General features: G+C 38.8%; 1 protein-coding gene and 1 non-coding gene across 5 annotated transcripts; one reads left to right on the top strand and one right to left on the bottom strand.

Annotated features, from left to right (window-relative positions):
• Window positions 1-1,365: 1,365 nt before the first annotated feature.
• Window positions 1,366-19,615, bottom strand: LOC109548188 (hyaluronidase-like). Of its 4 annotated transcripts, none has more exons than XR_012334057.1 (6): window positions 19,453-19,615; window positions 12,196-16,166; window positions 11,947-11,982; window positions 6,328-6,417; window positions 5,677-5,758; window positions 1,366-2,155 (listed from the first exon to the last, which is right to left on the bottom strand). XR_012334057.1 is itself a non-coding variant. In XM_019924612.3 (4 exons), exons 1-4 carry the CDS (start codon window positions 12,205-12,207, stop codon window positions 1,973-1,975), a joined length of 321 nt encoding a protein of 106 aa, XP_019780171.1. In that variant the 5' UTR covers window positions 12,208-14,407; the 3' UTR covers window positions 1,426-1,972. The 4 variants fall into 4 exon arrangements, 2 of the variants coding, with proteins under 2 accessions (XP_019780171.1, XP_073665985.1); XR_012334056.1 differs by having other exon boundaries at window positions 1,368-2,155; window positions 12,196-16,197; XM_019924612.3 differs by lacking the exons at window positions 5,677-5,758; window positions 19,453-19,615 and having other exon boundaries at window positions 1,426-2,155; window positions 12,196-14,407.
• On the top strand, window positions 15,993-16,203 carry LOC117313655 (small nucleolar RNA U3). Its single transcript, XR_004528243.1, has one exon. It is a non-coding gene; the product is annotated as a small nucleolar RNA U3 (small nucleolar RNA).
• Window positions 19,616-20,708: the final 1,093 nt, after the last annotated feature.

Raw genomic sequence — 20,708 nt, 5'->3', positions numbered from 1 at the left:
ACCTCTCAATATCTCTGTATCTTATTTCCTTTATCTTCAAAATGGTGATAATATGTATTAATATTTGCCTTTGCCTGCCTTACTGGAATCCACTGCATATCGAAACTCGTATAATAATCGTTGAAAAACTTATTACTGTAAGGATAGAAGGAGCTATTCTTTTTCGCTTATCATGGCTTAGCACCAACTTTTTAACAGTTGTAGAAACATTTCTTGCTTGGGCACGAGAATCGAATTACTGTAATTGCAGTCTTGGTGCAGCAGGATACCAACAAAATAGGGGAACTTACAAATAGCCCCCAATTTAGCTTACTATATTTCACTGCCTCTTTAAAGTTACTTCTCCTGAAAATGAGAAAATAGACAAACAAATGAAGTTTGAAGCTGAGTGTGATCTACCTATCAACGTTCTATATGGCTGGATAAAGTACCAAGAAAAGTCTAATATTTGGAAAGTTTCAGGCAGGAAAACATCTTCCCTAAACTAAGGAGGGAAACGGTATTTGAGATAATATAATCTCTTTTGAATCTTTATGAAAGAAAATGATCTGGATTACAAGTAGGTCAGATCAAGTCGTCATATGAATTTTTCAAATGACTTGCCATGCATTCAAAACTCAAAGGAAATTGCTTAGATACAGTACACCTTAATAAACCAGCAGGTATCATATCAAAGAATTTCCTATACAAATTCCATTTATGGGAGTCTAATAGGGCTTACCTTCTGATACTGATGATTGCCAAATGAATTTCTAAGAGCCCTAGAGATACTTTGGATAAAATTGAGCCCTACAGCATTCAGTATAGATTCCCTCTTGCCCCATGACTTGGTATCCTGGGGTCACTTGTATCATGTAGGAATTCCCAATTGTTGGAACAGAAACAGCTATAACACAATGGTTGCCTTCTGTAGCTCCCATGTTATTGTACGTTCCATATCTCACATGACCTTATTACCAATTTCTCAATTTGCTATTAGCAATCAGAGTCTCAAAACTATCGTAGCAACATCTAATCATAATAGATGCTCCTGTTGCTGTCCAATTTAAGTGTATATTTATTTTTTTAAAAAATAATAAAATGTAGATAACATCTTACTTGACCCATTTTCTTCCAGAAATTTCTCTTATTTTTTTAAAGTTACCTTCACTCAAACTCTTAGTTCAAATAGAGTCAGTTAATGACCTGGCTCACTCTTCATCCTGCATCAGCCACAGTGGCCTTCTTGAGGCCCTGAAACCCTCCAAACCTGCTTCCACTTAACGACTTTTGCATTTGCTCTTCCCTAATCCAAGAATGCTCTTCTCAGACACATCTGTGATCTGCACCTCCTGCCTTCAGGTCCTCTCATTAGGCAGCCACATTTCACGACCTTAGATGTAATTTCCAGAGCTCTCCCACACTCCCTAATCCCTTTACCCTGCTTTGTTAGCCTCCACTGCACTTAGCACCATTTGATATAAACGTATTTGTTTATTTATTATAGTTCATTTTCCCACAATAATTTAAGCTCCCCAAGGACAGAGACTTCGGTACATTCACATCCTTATCCTTAGTGCCTCGCATGAAGTAAGCACCCAATAAATAATTGCTCTATCTAATGGCTCTATGGAGCCAATGAATACCTTTATTTATTTATTTATTTTACTTTAAAGCCAACAGATATTTTAGAAGTAGATTGAAGTTAAAGAAAAAAAATCAGCATCTCCTACCCTTCAGTATTTCAAGGAAATATTGACGTAGTCGTAGGGGGTAAAAAAAAATCAACAGAATCGCAGAGAAGGTCATGCAGAGAAACCGATAATTTAAAGTTAGCCATAGGAGGCTTATTCTTCCCTCTCAAGACATCCAAAGAACGTTGCTGGCAAGACTCCATGCCAGCCATGACAGCAGTGACACACAAGCCCATCCTTCATGTCCTTTATCGTCTTCAGTTTATTGGCTGGAGAAATGATGACTCTCAAGCTCTTACTTAGGGCATATTTCTTACTGCTACTTTCAGGCATATGCAGATAGGAGGAGGATTCAGGTGCTTTTCGAACACATCTTCCATTATTATGACATAGACTTTGCAGAGTTTGGCTGCTGTTGTCACATTAACAGCATAACGGTCCAATGGCCCTTGAATGAATTTTTGCACAGACAAGCAGGTCTCCTGTAGGAAAAACAGAGATCTATTCAGATCACTTTCATAATGTGATTCCATTATCCAGGTGGTATTTATTAATACCTGAATTTTATATCTGGTAAGGCTGGGAAGAAAGAGCGTTTCAGTGATTAATCATTTAAATGATAGACTAAGTCCTTATAAAGTCCCATAAGTGATGATCCATGCCTTTGATTAGGAATACACTAATGAACCAATTTCAAACCATTTTCGGGGGAAGATGATTCCACATTTTTCCACTAGAGACTATCCTTAAAGAGATATTTGTAGTAACGCTTTACAAAGAAATTTTTTTTTTACAAACAAAACAAATCATTTTTTTTTACAAACAAAACAAAATCATTTTTTTTTACAAACAAAACAAATCATTTTTTTTTACAAACAAAACAAATCATTAACGTGGGGTTTTTTTAATTTAAATTTAATTGTGAAACAATTTTGATACTGATACTTCATCTATGTTAATATCAGGTCAGATTTTTCTAAGACTGCCAAGTTATCCCACTCCTCTTCTTACCTCTGCCGAGATAACCGTCCTCCTGAAGTTGGGGGCGGGGCATAGTCCCTGCATCCATCTTTTTATAACTTTACTACATATAAATGTAATTATGAACAATATGTAATATTATTTTGCGTTTTTAATTTTTTATACTTTTCTTTTTTCTTTAATTAATTAATTTATTTATTTTTGTCTGTGTTGGGTCTTCGCCACCGCGCGTGGGCTCCCCCGTGCTGTGACGAGCGGAGGCCACTGCTCACTGCGGTGTGTGGGCCTCTCATTGTGGTGGCCTCTCTTGCTGCAGAGCACGGACTCTAGGCACGCAGGCTTCAGTAGTTGTGGCACGTGGGCCCAGTAGTTGTGGCTCGCGGGCTCTAGAGCGCAGGCTCAGTAGTTGTGGCGCACAGGCTTAGTTGCTCAGTTGCTCCGCGGCAGGTGCAGTCCTCCCAGACCAGGGATTGAACCTGTGTCCCCTACATTGGCAGGTGGATTCCCAACCACTGCACCACCAGGGAAGTCCCAGTGTGTTTTTAAATTTTTATATAAATTTATATTATTTGGGATATTTTATTTTATACAACTTGCTTTTCAAACAACATTCTTGAGATTTTTTCCCCCATGTTCATACATGTAGCCCTTTTTAATAAAAAAATTTAGCAGTGATTCAGTTTCATAGTATAAATATATCATCCATTATTTATTCATCAGTTGGGTTGTAGGAGAGTCTATAAAAGATCATTATTTACAACCAAATACCTAAGTCACTTGTATAGCATATAGAAAGTAAGGTTGTCTTCCCATAAGTCTACGGTTGGGTGCCATTGATGTGTCCACAATTTGGGGCTTTAACACTAGGACACATTTCCACCTGTGGATGATCACACTGTGCGGCTAGAATGGGCTAGCCTAACTGAAACGACATCATCAGCTAACCCAGAATAATCTGGCTAGAATCTTCATCAATGCCTGCCTTGATCCATAAAGGAAGGACCATGGGAAAATCCTAGTAGATTCAATAAACATCAAGTGTGTTTTCAACTAGCGCGTCAGTTATTTTGTAGAAAAAGCTCCAATTAATGTAAAACAGTGGGATAGTTTCTCTGGGAGGAGAGGCCCCGGAAATGTGAATCCATCTAATAAGGATTTAGGGGTTCAAATGCAAAGTCGTAAGGCAGAATAAAGCACCTAATGGCAGGCAGTTGAACAAGGATCACTTGGGCAATTACAAGTTCTGAAAATCCTGTGTGTAATATTTTTGTTCAAGGCACATTCAGTCTAGGCCAGCTTCATACTATATTTAGGAAAAAATGTCATTTTTAGTCAGGGCAAGACTCCTTATCTGAGGTATCTGAGGAGGTTTCTAGGACAGATGGAAAAAAATAAAACCAGGAAACCATAGAATAAAAAAGAAAGGAAGAAAAAGAAAGAAAGTGGGGGGAGGAAAGGGGGAGGAAGGAAGGAAGGGAAAGAAAGAGGAAGGAAGGAAGGGAAAGAAAGAGAGAGAGAGAAAGAAAGAAAGGAAGGAAGGGAAAGAAAGAGGAAGGAAGGAAGGGAAAGAAAGAGAGAGAGAGAAAGAAAGAAAGAAAGAGAAAGGAAGGAAGGAAGAAAGAAAGAAAGAGAAGAAAGAATGAAGGAAGGAAGGAAGAAAGAAAGAAAGAAAGAAAGAAAAAAGAAAAGAAGGAAGGAAGGAAGGAAGGAAAAGAAAGAGAGAGAGAGAAAGAAAGAAAGAAAGAAAGAAAGAAAGAAAGAAAGAAAGAAAGAAAGAAAGGAAGGAAGGAAGAAAGAAAAAGAAAGGAAGGAAGGAAGGAAGAAAGAAAGAGAAAGAAGGGGGAGGGAGGAGGGAGAAAAGAAAAGATTGCGGGGAGACTGTAATCAAAGAGAGCATAGAACACAGGTAAACCCAATCAAGTTCAACTGGGGCATCCCCTGTTCTGTCCCAGCCCTCTTCCTTGAAATTCCTTCTTCACTCATCTTCCAGGATGTCACACTCTCCTGGTTTTTCCTTATCTCACTGAATGCTCCTTCTTAATCTCCTTTACTAGCTCTTGCTCAGCTTCCCTACCTCTTAACCCTGGAGTGCCCTAGGCTTAGTTCTTGGACCCCTTCTCTTCTCCAGCTATACTCTCTCTGGGTAAACTCATCCCATCTCACTGCCTTAAACAGAACTCCCAAATGTGTATTTCCCAGACTTTCTCCCTGACTGACTGTACACCCATCTGCCTGTTTGACATCTCCACCTGGATGTCTCACAAACAGTTCAACCTTAACCTACTCCAATCTGATCTCCTGATCCTCTTCCCAGCCTGCTGCTCTGACAGCCTTCCACATCTCAGCATATGCCAGCTCCCTCTTTCCAATGCCTCAGGAGCAAAAGCTTGGAGGTGCAAGTTTTGTGGGTGTTGGGAGTGTCCCTAACCAAATCTCAAGGGCCCCTCATGCAATAAGGAGCCAGACCCTACATGGCAGCCATGTGCAAAGGTCTTCAAGAGACAACAACAATTATAAACGTCACCAAATAAATAAAAATTACCTTGCCCAGCTGTCTCCTCTCCACCCTAGTCTCCTTACCCATCCTTGAAGCAAATGAGCAACAAAATTGATGGTGCTCCTCTTCCCTATAACTGAAACCCAGGCTTGGGGTGTGGGGAGGAGAAGCAAGAAGTTTTAACCTGGAGAATAACAACCACCACCTATATGGCACTTACCATGTGCCAGGTACTGTTTTAAGTGCTTTACATGTATGAATAATGTCATTCTCATAACAGCCCTATGAGATAGATACTATTATTTGCCCCATTTTACAGATAAAGAAATTGTAGAGATTTGCTCAAGGTCAAATGGCTAGTAGGTAGCAAAAAGTGAACACTGGAACCCAAGCAATTCAACCCTCCTGCTCTTACTAACCCCACCACGCTGACTCGTGCAATGCCGAACGAGAAAGACGTGGCTGTTTTTATATTTCGTGAGACTGGATGTTTTAATACCTGAAAATTGAACTATGTGTTAATACCTAGAAGTGAGGAAAAACTGTGGTTTCAGAATTTTCACTTAGGTAGTGTGACAGGCCACCAACTGAACATGTCCAAAGTCATCTGTGGAAAAATAATAGAGTTATTCCACGTGAGCATTTCTATCAAGAGTAGATTGTTAATAAAGTTTATATAAATATATTTTTCCTCCCATGAGCATTTCTATCATAGATAATCAGAAAATAAAGAATCACTTTTGGAGAATCCATCCTCCATGTGGATGAAAAAAATATTTATTTTTAAAGTTTAGTATTCTTTCTTTGCCACATATATATTACATCATTTAATCTACCAAAATTCTGGCAAAGTTGGTTTTATTTCAATCCTTTTTTTTAGATGGAGAAATGGAGTCTCAGAGAGGTTAATTAACTTGTCCAAGATTACACCCCTAGAATGTAAAATTTGAATTCTCACTTAGGGTTGTCTGATTGGAAAACTTGTGCCCTTTCTACGCTACTACCAGCAACAGTGGCTGGTACAGAGTAAGTGCTCAATGTGAGTGCCTGTCCTCTTTGCGCTTTATTAAAGTCAAGTGAGTAGATAATCTGCAACCGTTTGTCTCCAACCTGAAAAATTAAAAAAATCAATATCTAGAAGACCTCCAAGATGCTGACGGAGTAATCACTGCTTACCTTTGAATCAGAATATTCATATCCTCCCCACAATATTATTCCTGCCGTCCCCAATGCTGCACTCTCACCAACTGCATGTACTAAGTCCTCCTAGAAAAGAGAAGGATCACAAGCGGTTTGCGCCAACCATATTTAGTCGTTGACAATTCAGTAATTCTCAATCCACCAACTGTGGTAAAGAGCACATTGATAATGTTATCTTTGTGTCTAAAACAAAGGACTATAGAGCAGAATTGGAAAGGGTAATTCTGCCTGGGATACTGACCTGATAAATATTTATGATGCTCCAGGCAATATTCTAGACACTAGGAATATAAAAATGAAATAGATTCCAGTTCCTGTTCTTGAGGGAGTGCTTTACTGTGATGATTGAGACAGACATATATAACTACAGCGTAACAAATTAAATTACATATTAGCACCAACAAGATATATATAGATTAGAGGAAGTGCTTAATGCTGCATGGAAAAGTCTGGGAAGACTTCCTTCAAGAGGTGAAATTTTAGAAGGGTCTTTGGAAATGAGTATAAATTGATAAAATAGACTAGAGAGAGCAGAGTTTTATATCCAGAAGGAAGAAAAATGGCAGAGGCTCATATGTACGAAAAAGCATGATCCATCCAGAGACGTGCCAGTAACTCTTACGGTAAAAAGCACAGGGGACTTGGGGAGAAGTAAAGGCATCTGAATCATTGTATATAAGTAGGATCCAAATACAAGTGTCTTTTATGCTATTTTATTTTATTACGCTATTTTAAAGTCCTAGGGTTTAGCTACAAGAAAGTTTTAGTACTGGAAGACAACACATTTGCAACTTTTTAAAAATAAATTTATTTATTTTATTTCATTTATTTATTTTTGGCTGTGTTGGGTCTTCGTTGCTGCACCCAGGCTTTCTCTAGTTGTGGCGAGCAGAGGCTACTCTTCATTGTGGTGTGTGAGCTTCTCATTGTGGTGGCTTCTCTTGTTGTGGAGCACAGGCTCTAGGTGTGTGGGCTTCAGTAGTTGTGGTGCATGGGTTCAGTAGTTGTGGCTCGTGGGCTCTACAGCACAGGCTCAGTAGTTGTGGCGCACGGGCTTAGTTGCTCCTCAGCATGTGGGATCTTCCCAGATCAGGGATGGAACCCGTGTCCCCTGCATTGGCAGGCAGATTCTTAACCACTGTGCCACCCGGGAAGTCCCCATTTGCAACTCTGATAGGTATTTTTGGCTGTCACAAAAAATCTTATTGGAGGGGGAAGTCAAGATGGCAGTCAGGGACCCCAAATAGGAGATGATGGAAACTGTTCAGTGAGAAAAGATGAGGGCCTCAACAAAGGCAAGGTCAGTCCTTGTAAAGCAGAGGAGACAGACTGAACAGTTATTTGGAAATTAAGATGGATTAGTTTTAGTTACCTACTGGGTAATGGAAAGAGAGGGGAGGCAGCCAAGTGACTCTCAAGTTGGGTGACTAAATAGATTATAATTCACCAAGATGAGAAAGAGAGGAGGTTACATTCATGATTATAGACCAAGAGTAAAGAAGCAGGAAATAAGGAGAGATGAAAGACAGAGGGAATGATTGACGGACCATCTGCATTCTTTCCTTCCCTACAAGGAGTGGAGAATCAGAGATCCAGTAGAAAGGCAAAGTGTTCAAAAGCCAGAATGAGAAAGTGGCCATGCTACAGCAAAGCTCCTCTGCATTGTATGAAGTCTCTACTAACACTAGTACTTGTGTTTCACAATTTGTCGAAGTAATGAAACAAGAAAGAAAATCATTCTTCCATTATACTAACTAGTATTCTGTTCATTAAATGAAAATCAAGTCTCTCAGTTAAATTGAGACACTGGAAAGAAAATATTCAGCAGAGTTGGTTTTAAGTGATTTTGTAATTATAATATGAAGAACATAATGATATTATGATAACATAATAAATGTTATTTAGACAATAAATGAGAAAGATCCATACTGTTTGTTGATATGTGAAAAATGGAAAGCAACAAGATAGTATTAAAACACTTCAATATACTATTATTCAGGTAATACTAGAGTTTTAGTCTTCTGAAGTAGAGCTCATTTATTTAGCCCATAATTTACTTCCAAAATCAAAAAGTACCAAAAAATGGGAAAGTTATGAAACAGACTTTCATTAAAATATGGCTCATCTCATTCTCTCATTTTCTATCAAGACAAACTATCTGCATGGATTATTATTATTTTCTACTCAATATTATTAATAACATATTTTATCTGACATACTGTAGCAACTCAATAAGTATTTTTTGAATGAATAAATATAACCTAGTCTTTTTCCCAAAAGGATTTGAGAAAGTGACATGATTTGAGAGATCTGTTACTTGAGGAATAACTTATTGAGAAGACTTTGGTAGGCATGACTGGTGTCTTCAAATACCTGGAGAACTGACTTTTGAAATAAGGATTTGATTTATTCTGTGTTGCACGAGAAGTTAGAATTAGAACTAGTAGTGGTATGAAGTTATCCAGAGGCAGAGTAGACTCAACATACTCAAGAACTTTCCAGGGATTAATACTGTCCCCATAGGGCAGTTTTCCTTCTGGAATGGGGAGAGCCCCATCAAAAAGTGCTAAAGCAGGTAAGAAAAGATCCATGTCTGAGTGAGAGGCGGGTTAGAGACCTCTGAGATCCTCCAACTTTTTGTCATGGTGCTATGTTTCTTTTCCTCCTAAACTTATTGAATGAACAGCTGGACTTTGGGAAAATTAAAGACTTCTGCTCTGTGAAAGATGATATCAAGAGAATGAAAAGACAAGCTGAAGACTGGGAGAGAATATTTGCAAAAAGCATATCTGATAAAAGATTATTATCCAAAATCTACCAAAAACTCTTAAAACCCAACAACTTGATTTTAAAAGGGAAAAGATCTGAATAGACACCTCCCTAAAGAAGATATGCAAAATGCAACAGCTAATTTGGAAGACAGTTTGCCAGTTTTTTACAACGCTAAATATACTCTTACAATTTGATAGAGAAATTTTGCTCCTTGGTATTTACCCAAATTACTTAAAAACTTATGTCCACACAAAAACCTGCACAAGAATGCAGCTTTAATCATAACTGCCAAAAGTTGGAAGCCGCTAAGAGGCCCTTCAACAGGTGAATGGATGAATAAACTGTGGTACAGTCAGACAATGGCATATTATTCAGCCTTGAAAAGAAATGTGCTATCAAGCCATGAAGTGCATATTACTAAGTGAAAGAAACCAATCTGAAAAGTATTCTCAGTATATAACCTGCTGGAAAAGGCAACGGAGACAGTAAAAAAAAAAAATCAGTGGGGCTTCCCTGGTGGCATAGTGGTTGAGAGTCCGCCTGCCGATGCAGGGGACACGGGTTCGTGCCCCGGTCCGGGAAGATCCCACGTGCCGCGGAGCGGCTGGGCCCGTGAGCCATGGCCGCTGAGCCTGCGCGTCCGGAGCCTGTGCTCCGCAACGGGAGAGGCCACAACAGTGAGAGGCCCGCGTACCGAAAAAAAAAAAAAAAAAAAAAAAATCCGTGGACTTCTAGGGCAGTGAAACTATTCTATATGATACGACAATCGTGGATTCATGTCATTTTTCAAAACCCTGATGTTGTAGAATGTACAACATCAAGAGTTAACCCTAATGTAGACTGTAGACTTTGGGTGATGATGATGCATCGCTCTACGTTCACCGACTGTAATGTACCGTTCTGATGCGGGATACTGACAGCGGGGGCGGCTGTGCATGTGTGGAGACGGGGTGGGGGGAGGTAGGAAAACTCTTTCTGCTCAGTTTTGCTGTGAACTTAAAAATTCTTTAAAAAATAAAATCGATTTAAATGGGAAAACATTGACAAAATTGTGTTCATGGGAGCTATATTTGCAATAGAGAAAAGCTAGAAACAACATACATATGTGATCAATAAGGAGTTTGTGAAATATATTATGAAATATATTACGTGGTTCCATTAAATAGCATGAAGTATTTCCCAGTTTCTCATCGTCTTTTAACTTTTTCTCTTGTTTTGCCATGAAAGCCCTCATAAGACAAAAGTCAGGTTTAAAGATTCAATTATAGATTGATACTTCTCAAGTAAACATTTCCTGCTTCTCCCTGAAGCCACTCCATCCCCTCTTCCACCCTGAAGGAGCCAGCAGCAGCCTAGTATTTGGAAGAAAGACAATGGAGAAGAAGCAAAACATACCTCCCTTCTCTCATGACAGATATGTTCCCAAAGGATTTAAGCCAAAGAAAAAAGAAAAATATTAACTTTTTTAAATTGAACTTTGAATTTAACTCTATAACGAGTGACCAAAGTGTTAAAATCTGGTCATCGCAACTAGGGATCTGTGGATGATGCAGCTCTGAGAGGTTTGGTCTGATGTTCAGTTTAAACTGATGCCATACGCTTCAGTAAATTGGGGTTGTCCAATAAGTAGCGAATGGAAGGGCAATGGTCCCAAACAGTAATGAGGAGACACCTGCTCCTTCCCTGTCCAATGGGAGGTGACAGGTGAGAGAGAAAATAACCATCAATCAAGAGGGCTTCAGGGAAACAAGTCCAGGAGGTAGACAGTGGAGATGATTGTACAACAATGTGAATGTACTTAATATCACTGAACTGTACATTTGAAAAATCATTAAAATGGTAAGTTGATTGTATGTTTACTTTACCATAATTAAAGAATAAACTTAAAAAGAATGCTGCAGGGGAAGCAGAAGACTGCCAGTTTTCTGTTATATCAAGAAAGTTAAGTGACCATTCAGAAAAAGAGATGTATGATCTAGGGGATTTTCTTGACGACAGATTTTAAATTACAGAGGATATAATGGACAGGTTTGTCAGGTCAGGGAGGGATGTGAATTTGGCTCCATGACAGGGTATAGAGGAAAATACAAGCGATAAAAATAACCTGGGAGTTTGGGCTTTATGTGTTAAAGGCATGATGGAATGCATTCTGATGGAGTCCTAAAGGGAGGTAAGTCATCAGTTCCAATTACAGCCTCCTACTTGTCATTAGTATCTTAGATATTCTGTAGTGAGAAGTATTGGGAAAGGGACATCATTTTGCCAATAGCATTCAGAGTTCTGTGGGCCTCACTTTCAATTCTGCCCAGGACAGTGTCAAAGGTGAAAAAGATGTGGTTTAGCTTTTTGTTATGCATGTTCTTCAACTAAAATGTGAACCAATTAACATGGTTCTAAACACACACGTGTGTGTGTGTGTGTGGTGTGTGTATAGAGACATATATACAGATATATATGTCTATATATATCTCCAAATTCATATGTAATTGGGGATTTCATTCTTTCCACTCAATGACAGTAAACTTTGTGACGTCTCCCAGATAGATATGTTTTTTTACATATGATGAAATCAACAACCACAAAGTTCATTATGATAACACTTAATTAACTTAGGATCCAGTAAAAAATCACACTGCCGTTTACAACAACTTTAAACCAACAAAGGTTTATAATAACATCATAGAGCCTCTTACAATGTGCTGTGGGGCATTCCAGACATAGGTGAAATTTTCTCTCAAGGCATGTCTTGTTTGCATGAAAGTTGGAGCCCTGTAGAAGCCACATGACATCAATAGATTTATTTTTTACCTGCAGGTTACTTACGGTTTTGATTTTCTCAGAGAGAGCCATAGTAGTTTTCTAAAAAGAAAAAGAAAGGAAATAATGATTAAAGCAGATTTGACTCCATAGAGCATCTGTTCAAATTCACCCATATTTCCAATTTGTAATAAAATGATGTCAGGTCAAATTCAAATTATTTAAATTCCCCTACAAAAAATTAATAACAAAGGAGTAAAAAATTTTCTATAAAGCTTATAAAATACAGACTTAGACTTTGGTTTGCTTACTTACACAGATTGCCATGGCATTAGAGCCACGTCAGTCTAATGACCTCAAGGACACTGGAACAGGAGTCCAGACATATTTTCTGATCTTCACTGAGTCTAGGACTGTGGGAGAAAATATGAATCTTCCCTGCAGATAGGTTTCCAATTTGTAAGATCTGTCAGATGAACTCAGGCTCCCTGAAAGAGATTCGGCTGGAGCGGGTACAAGAAGAGTATAGTATTCTTGAAGGGTAGGTAGATTGAGGTCCAGCACCCAAAGATTGGAGGGAACAGGTACAAGTACAGTGTGATACTGGGCTTGACCATCTTCTGACCCCTCTTTGTCTCCTCCCTTCAAGAGCTTGACTGCTCTGGATAAAAGAGAACAATGATATAGAAGAAAGCACTGTGATTCCTACTGCCACAGGGACCTATAATTTCCCCGTGGAATTAAAATAGCAAGCTTCTCAGATATCTGGGGAGAGATAAGATCGCTCTTTCAAGGAGTGGAGTAGATTGGTAGGCACACAGAAAAGGGGTGGGACAAACCCCTTGAGTGAACTGTGACAAGGGGTCATAAAGTCTGAGCAAAGGACACTGGAGCAGAAGGAATGCAACGTGCTGATTAAGTCAGGATCTTTCTTCTCCCTTCCTCTAGGACTCCTCAAGTTACAAATTGGAGGGGACAGAGTATTGTATAGCCACATGAGGGGGTCTCAGACACTGGAGTTTGTGTATTATTACACATGTGAACCATTTATCCTCAATGGTGGGTAAAGTCAGGAAAAATATGTGAATAACCACACTCATCACATGTTTCTTTAGGAAAAAATTGTCATGTCCTATATGCCATTTACTACTGTGCTTTATTCACATCAGTGGGTGGTGGCTTGTGAAGGTAATCAGCCTGGCTATAGGGGGGGAAAGCTACATTTTCTTAACATGTATATAGTATAGTACGAGTAAATTATGAATTACAGCATAAGGGTATATAAATAACCAACAAATTATACGAAGTTGAATCATTTCTGTAAGTTAGACAACCCAGAGTGCCACCTGAGTTCAAAACATGAAGATATCAAATGTGGTTAAAGGAAGTCTTGATAAGCTTTGAGCTGGAAGTGTATTTGAGGCTTGAACTTAAGCAGGATTTGAACAGGTTGAATTTGCAAAGGGGCTCCAGATGGAGGGAAGAGCAGGAAGAAAACTACAGAGGAAGAGAGACAAAGGGCCTGCGCAAATGGTAACACACGCTGCTTTGCGAGGTGTAGATAGCTCGAGGTGGAGAAGTCTAGCAGGAAGTTAGGAATTTTTCTAGAAGTATAGAAGTGGGAATCTTCTTTGTTGAGGAGGCGGTTGACACAAAGGAAGAAAATATCTACAGGCAAAAGGTGAGACAAGAAGATTTTGGAAATCACCTGAAAATTGAAGAAGGAGAGAAAATATCCACTAACAGAAGGAAAAAACAAAAGCCACGAGAGAATAGGGAAGTCAGGACAGTGTACCCAAGGATAAGAGTCCACAAGCATTTAAAGAAGGTAATGAGCTGTGCAAGATGAGAACCAAGAAAAGACAACTTGCTGAGGCAATCAGATGCTGACTAATGACCTTCAGTATAGCAGTTTCAAGACAGTTAAGGGTTTTATGAGTGAATCCACTTAGTGAAGGCAGCATTCTTCCTCAGACTCAAGTGCAGTCTCTGTGTCCTCTTGATGTCTCTCCCTAGAGATCCTTCAGCTAGAGTAAAGAGAGGATTCCGTCTCAAAAAAAAGATGCCTGGATGGTTCAGGCCTCTTGACTCCCATATACTCAACTGAATTTACTCCTGAAGAGGTAAAAGAACAAACTGACACTATATTTAGAGTCATAGTAGATAATCAGGAGCTTGATGTCTTTTAGTCCTGAAATACTAGTGGATTTAAGAGATACGGGGAATGCTAGCTGATATAGTAGTATACGACTGTAGATATTTCATAATCTAAAAGATATATTTGGAACAGTACTGCATCTTTCTTTGTGTGTGTGTGTGTGTGTGTGTGTGTGTGTCTGTGTGTCTGTGTGTCTGTGTGTCTGTGTGTGTGTGTGTGGTACGTGGGCCTCTCACTGTTGTGGCCTCTCCCGCTGCGGAGCACAGACTCCGGACGCGCAGGCTCAGAGGCCATGGCTCACAGGCCCAGCCGCTCCGCGGCACGTGGGATCCTCCCGGACCAGGGCACGAACCCGTGCGCCCCGCATCGGCAGGCGGACTCTCAACCACTGCGCCACCAGGGAAGCCCTGCATCTTTCTTTTTTATTTATTAAGCCATCTTATTTTTTCAAGCAGTTGAAAATAGGCATTTGTTAATGTTTAGCTTTGCTTTTTGTATCTTTTGTTTCTGTCTTTAAAATTAAAGATTCAATACCATGGAAAGATCTATAGGCTGCTCAAAAGTGACATATACTCATTGGCACTCTTTTGTAGGGAAGTCTTTAAAAGATGAAAAACAAAAACAAAAACTTCCCAACTTGAGCTCCACAATTTGGGTTAGATTTTAAATTTTAGATTAATAATAAATGTAGCTCAAGAATACACAAAATAAAGTAGGTTGAACTTGATTTGCACCCTTAATGAGTGCAAAAAGGCAAAAGCTAAATTTACATTTTATTAAACAGAGGATTCTCAGAAACAGAGAAGGCATCTTTTGATGATACGTAAAAATGAGAAGAAAGCTTTCCTTTAAAAAGAAGTTTCTACCTGAAGACTTTGAAAAGATTTACAGTAGAGGGAGTTGTAGTGAAGAGAGATATATTTTTTAATTTAATTTTTCAAAACTCCACATGGATATTGAAAATTAGAATTATCAAGCAAACATTTATCATTTTATATAATATCAGAACCTTCTGCAGCAAGCATCTGGGAAAATCTTTATTTTTGGAAGTATCAAGTATTACATTGGTTGCTTTGGCAGTGGTTGTACTTGGAGATTACATGCTCAGTTTTCTCCCAGACTCATGAATCTCCTCCTCTTCTGGGGAGGGATAAGGGAAGAGGCAGAGAAAAGATAAAAGTGTTTCTACCATACTATTCTGGAAATTTCTTTCCCTTCAGGACACAAAAACCGTGGAAAGAAATGTGCTTCTCCAATACATGTCTATAGGGTGATGAGATATTTTGGTGTGCTGGGGACAGTCACAATTACACCCATTGTCCTAGGTTCTAGTGCACCTTTTATTTCTCAGTTTTGCTCCAATTTAGAAAATAAATTATATGTACACCCTACATATGTAGCAATTGCCCTATATAGACTCAAGAGAAGTATAACACAGATCTTTCTCAGTTTACGGTGGATTAAGTCTCAATAAGCCCATTATAAGTTGAAAATATTAAGTTGAAACCACATTAATCTACCTAACCTACTGTACATCACAGCTTAGTGCAGCCTCCCTTAAATGTACTCAGAACACGTACATTAGCCTACTGTTGGGCAAAATCATCTAACACAAAGACTGTTTTGTACTAAAATGTTGAAATGTCACCTGTAATTTATTGAATACTGTAAGGAAAAGAAAAAAACAGAATGGGTGTATGGGCACAGAATAGTTGTAAGTGTACGAGTTGTTTATCCTTGTGATTGCGTGGCTGACTGGGAGCTGCAGCACTGCCGCTGCCCAGCATCACGAGAGAGTATCTTAGGGAAAATCACTAGCCCAGGAAAAGATCAAAATTCAAAACTTGAAGTACAGTTTCCACTGGATGAATATTGCTTTTGTATCATTGTAAAGTTGAAAAATCGTGGAACCACCATAAGTCAGGAACTGCCTGCACCGAAAATAGGAATTTCAAAGATTATGTTTTCAGGGATCATTTCTGTAGTTCATTATGAGAGAAGTTTCTCTGAATGTGCAGAGCACTTGAAACTCTGAGGAAGAAGCTTAGTGTTCTCTCCTGAGTGTGAAGCTGGTTCTTGGTGTTGGTTCTGCAACTGCCATTGGCCACTGATGATCATTCTTCTCTTCCTTTGGGAGAGCAAGAGGAAGAGGACACTGCCTGAGTAAAACAAACAACAAAAAAAGAAGTTTCAAAGTACTTTCTAATTAACCTACAAACTGGAGGAATATGAAATTGCAAAAAAAATTATAAAATCAAAACAAACAATAAAATTGGTGACATCAGTCAATATGATAATTTTATTTATTAACTTTATTCTTTATTTATAAGAGTTTAACGGCTTAGAAATAAGGGTAGGGTTTTTTTTTTAATTTGAAAATTCAACTATAGAATTATTAGTCATCTTCAATAAACCAATTTGTACTTTTTTACTCTTTCTCCTCATGAGAGGAAAGGCTTCATGTAATTTTTGGCTCAAGTTAATGAGCACACTGAAACATCTCATCTCTATTTAAGAGCATGTTAAGATCCATTTATACAGAATACACCAAAATTTCTTTTCTGGATTAATAACTACCAGTGCTACCCCCGAACCAACTCAATTCCACTTAAATTTAAGAAACAATAGTTTTGGACTCATAGATTGATGGAACAGAATACAGCCCAGAAATAAACCCATACATATATTGTCAAGTAATTTATGAGAAAGGAGCCAAGAATATACAACGGGGAAAGGACAGTCTCTTCAATAAATGGTGTTGGGAAAACCGAACAGCCACATGCAAAAGAATGAAGTTGGACCATTATCTTTTACACCATACACAAAAATTAACTCAAAATGGATTAAAGACTTGAATGTAAGACCTGAAACCATAGAACTCCTAGAAGAGAACATAAGTAGTAAGTTTCTTGACATCCACCTTGGTAATGATATTTTTGGATTTGACACTAAAAGTAAAGGCAACAAAAGTGAAAATAAACAAGTGGGACTACCTCAGACTAAAGCTTCTGCACAGCAGAGGAAACCATCAACAAAATTAAAGGCAACCTACTGAATGGGAGAAAATATTTGCAAATCTTATATTGGATCAAGTGTTAATATCCAAAATATGTAAAGAACTCACACAACTCAATGATAAAAAAACAAACAATCTGATTTTAAATGGACAGAAGATCTGAATAGACATTTTTCCAAAGAAGACATAGAGAAGGCCAACAGATATGTGAAAAGACAATATCACAAATCATTAGGAAATGCAAATCAAAATCACAATGAAATATCACCTGACACCTGTTAGAATGACTATTATGAAAAAGACAAGAAATAACAAGTGTTTGTGAGGAGGGATGTGGAGAAAAGGTAACCCTTGTACACTAATGGTGGGAATGTAAATTGGTGTAGCCACTGTGGAAAACCATATGGAGTTTCCTCGACAATTAAAAGTAGTACTATCACATGATACAGCAATTCCAATTCTGGGTATTTATCTAAGGAAAACAAAAACACCTAACTTGAAAAGATATATGCATTCCTATGTTCACAGAAGCATTATTTACAATAGCCAAGATATGGAAACAACCTATATGTCCATTAATGGATAAATGTGATACACACACACACACATATGTATACATAATGAAATATTATTTAGACATAAAAAGTGAAATCTTGCCATTTGCAAAAACATGGATGGATCTTGTGGGGATTATGCTATGTAAAAACAGAGAAAGGGGCTTCCCTGGTGGCGCAGTGGTTGAGAGTCTGCCTGCCGACGCAGGGGACACGCGTTCGTGCCCCGGTCCAGGAGGATCCCACATGCCGCGGAGCGGCTGGGCCCGTGGGCCATGGCCGCTGAGCCTGCGCGTCCGGAGCCTGTGCTCCGCAATGGGAGAGGCCACAACAGTGAGAGGCCTGTGTACCGCAAAAAAAAAAAAAAAAAACAGAGAAAGACAAATATAATAGGAGCTCACTTGTATGGGGAATCCAAAAAGAACAAAGCCCATAGATACAGGGAGGAGGGAGCAGATAGCTGGTTGTCAGATTGGGGGGTGGGAGGGAGGAAGTGGGATAAATGGGTAAAGGTAGTCAGAAGGTACAAACTTCCAGTTATAAAATAAATAACCCATGGGGATGTAATGTACAGCATAGTGACCACAGTTAATAATACTGTGTTGCATATTTGAAAGTTTCTAAGAGGGTAAATCTTAAAAGATCTCATCACAAGAAAAAAATCTTTGTAACTATGTATGATGACAGATAGTTAACTAGACTTATGGTGGACACCATCTGGCAATATATTCAATATCAAATCATTATGTTATACACCTGAGACGAATATAATGTTGTATGTCAGTTACACCTCAATTTTTAAAAGTTTTAAAATGTTTTAGTTGGTTCAGTAAGATTTTTTCAAGTGCCTCAGTATGGAAACCAGAAGTGAATGAGAAATAACATAAATATATGCCTAAATTGATCACATCCTCATGAGCCAACAAGGGACAGGAAATGAGGAGTGGGTAAAGGAAGATTAGTGAAGCTTCTTCTTCAAGAGGATGAAATAGACATAGAAACCAATGCTGCATAATAAATTATCTTTCAAAATAACATTGAGATTTGAAATAGATGAGTAGAAAGAATTTTTAAAATGCAGAGAAACAGAGTGACTGCATTCTAATTGAATCATAACAGATGATATAGACTTATTTGATTTTTTTATGTACCAAGGGAAAGAAACTTCTATTTTTACTTTATAATGAACTCATGTACCAAAAAAAATGTATTCAGAAAAAAATTCTTGTTGGAATTGAAGTCAAAGAAAGAGCTAGTTTAAAATGTAAGACATTCATTGTAGAAAAATATGTCTGATAAAAAGAGCAAAAAAAAACATGGAGTCAAAATGAATAAATAAAAAATGACTAACAGAGGAGAGGAACCAAGATGGCACAGTAGAAGGACGTGCTCTCACTCCCTCTTGTGAGAGCACCAGAATCACAACTAGTTGCTGGACAGTCATCGACAGGAAGACACTGGACCTCACCAAAAAAGATACCCCACATCCAAAGACAAAGGAGAAGCCACAATGAGACAGTAGGAGGGGCCCAATCACAGTAAAATCAAATCCAATAACTGCTGGGTGGGTGACTCACAGACTGGAGAACACTTATACCACGGAAGTCCACCCACTGGAGTGAAGGTTCTGAGCCCCACGTCAGGCTTCCCAACCTGGGGGTCCGGCAACAGGAGGAGGAATTCCTAGAGAATCATACTTTGAAGGCTAGTGGGATTTGACTGCAGGACTTCGACAGGACTGGGGGAAACAGAGACTTCACTCTTGGAGGGCACACACAAAGTAGTGTGTGCATTGGGACCCAGGGGAAGGAGCAGTGACCCCAGGGAGACTGAACCAGACTTACCTGCTAGTGTTGGAGGGTCTCCTGCAGAGGCAGTGGGTGGCTGTGGCTCACTGTGGGGACAAGGACACTGGCAGCAGAAGTTCTGGGAAGTACTCCTTGGCATGAGCCCTCCCAGAGTCTGTCATTAGCCCCACCAATGAGCCCAGGTAGGCTAGAGTGTTGGGTTGCCTCAGACCAAACAACCAACAGGGAGGAAACCCAGCCCCACCCAACAGCAGTCAAGTGGATTAAAGTTTCACTGAGCTCTGCCAACCAGAGCAACACCCAGCTCTACCCACCAGCAGTCCCTCCCATCAGGAAGCTTGCTTAAGTCACTTAGATAGCCTCATCAACCAGAGGGCAGACAGCAGAAGCAAGAAGAAATACTAGTGAATAGAATCCAACAACACATTAAAAGGATCATACACCATGATCAAGTGGGATTTATCCCACGGTTGCAAGGATTCTTCAATATATGCAAATCAATCAATGTGATTAACATCAATAACCATATTAACAAATTGAAGAATAAAAACCATATGATCATCTCAATAGATGCAGAAAAAGCTTTTGACAAAATTCAACACCGATTTATGATAAAAACTCTCCAGAAAGTGGGCCTAGAGGGAACCTACCTCAACATAATAAAGGCCATATATGACAAACCCACAGCAAACATCATTCTCAATGGTGAAAAACTGAAAGCATTTCCTCTAAGATCAGGAACAAGACAAGGATGTCCACTCTCACCACTATTATTCAACATAGTTTTGGAAGTCCTAGCCACGGCAATCAGAGAAGAAAAAGAAATAAAAGGAATACAAATTGGAAAAGAAATGTAAAACTGTCACTGTTTGCAGATGACATAATACTATACATAGAGAATCCTACAAATGCCACCAGAAAACTACTAGAGCTAATCAATGAATCTGGCAAAGTTGCAGGATACAAAATTAATGCACAGAAATCTCTTGCATTCCTAAACATTAATGATGAAAAATCTGAAAGAGAAATTAAGGAAACACTCCCACTTACCACTGCAACAAAAAGAATAAAATACCTAGGAATAAAACTACCTAGGGAGACAAAAGACCTGTATGCAGAAAACTATAAGACACTGATGAAGGAAATTAAAGATTATACCAACAGATGGAGAGATATACCATGTTCTTGGATTGGAAGAATCAATATGGTGAAAATGACTATACTACCCAAAGCCATCTACAGATTCAATGCAATCCCTATCAAATTACCAATGGCATTTTTTACAGAACTAG

The sequence above is a fragment of the Tursiops truncatus genome, chromosome 9 (assembly GCF_011762595.2).
Source record: "Tursiops truncatus isolate mTurTru1 chromosome 9, mTurTru1.mat.Y, whole genome shotgun sequence".
In the NCBI taxonomy this organism is placed as follows: Eukaryota; Metazoa; Chordata; class Mammalia; order Artiodactyla; family Delphinidae; genus Tursiops; species Tursiops truncatus.
Note: the sequence above shows the minus strand (reverse complement) of the source record. Positions and strands in the feature narration are given on the sequence as shown.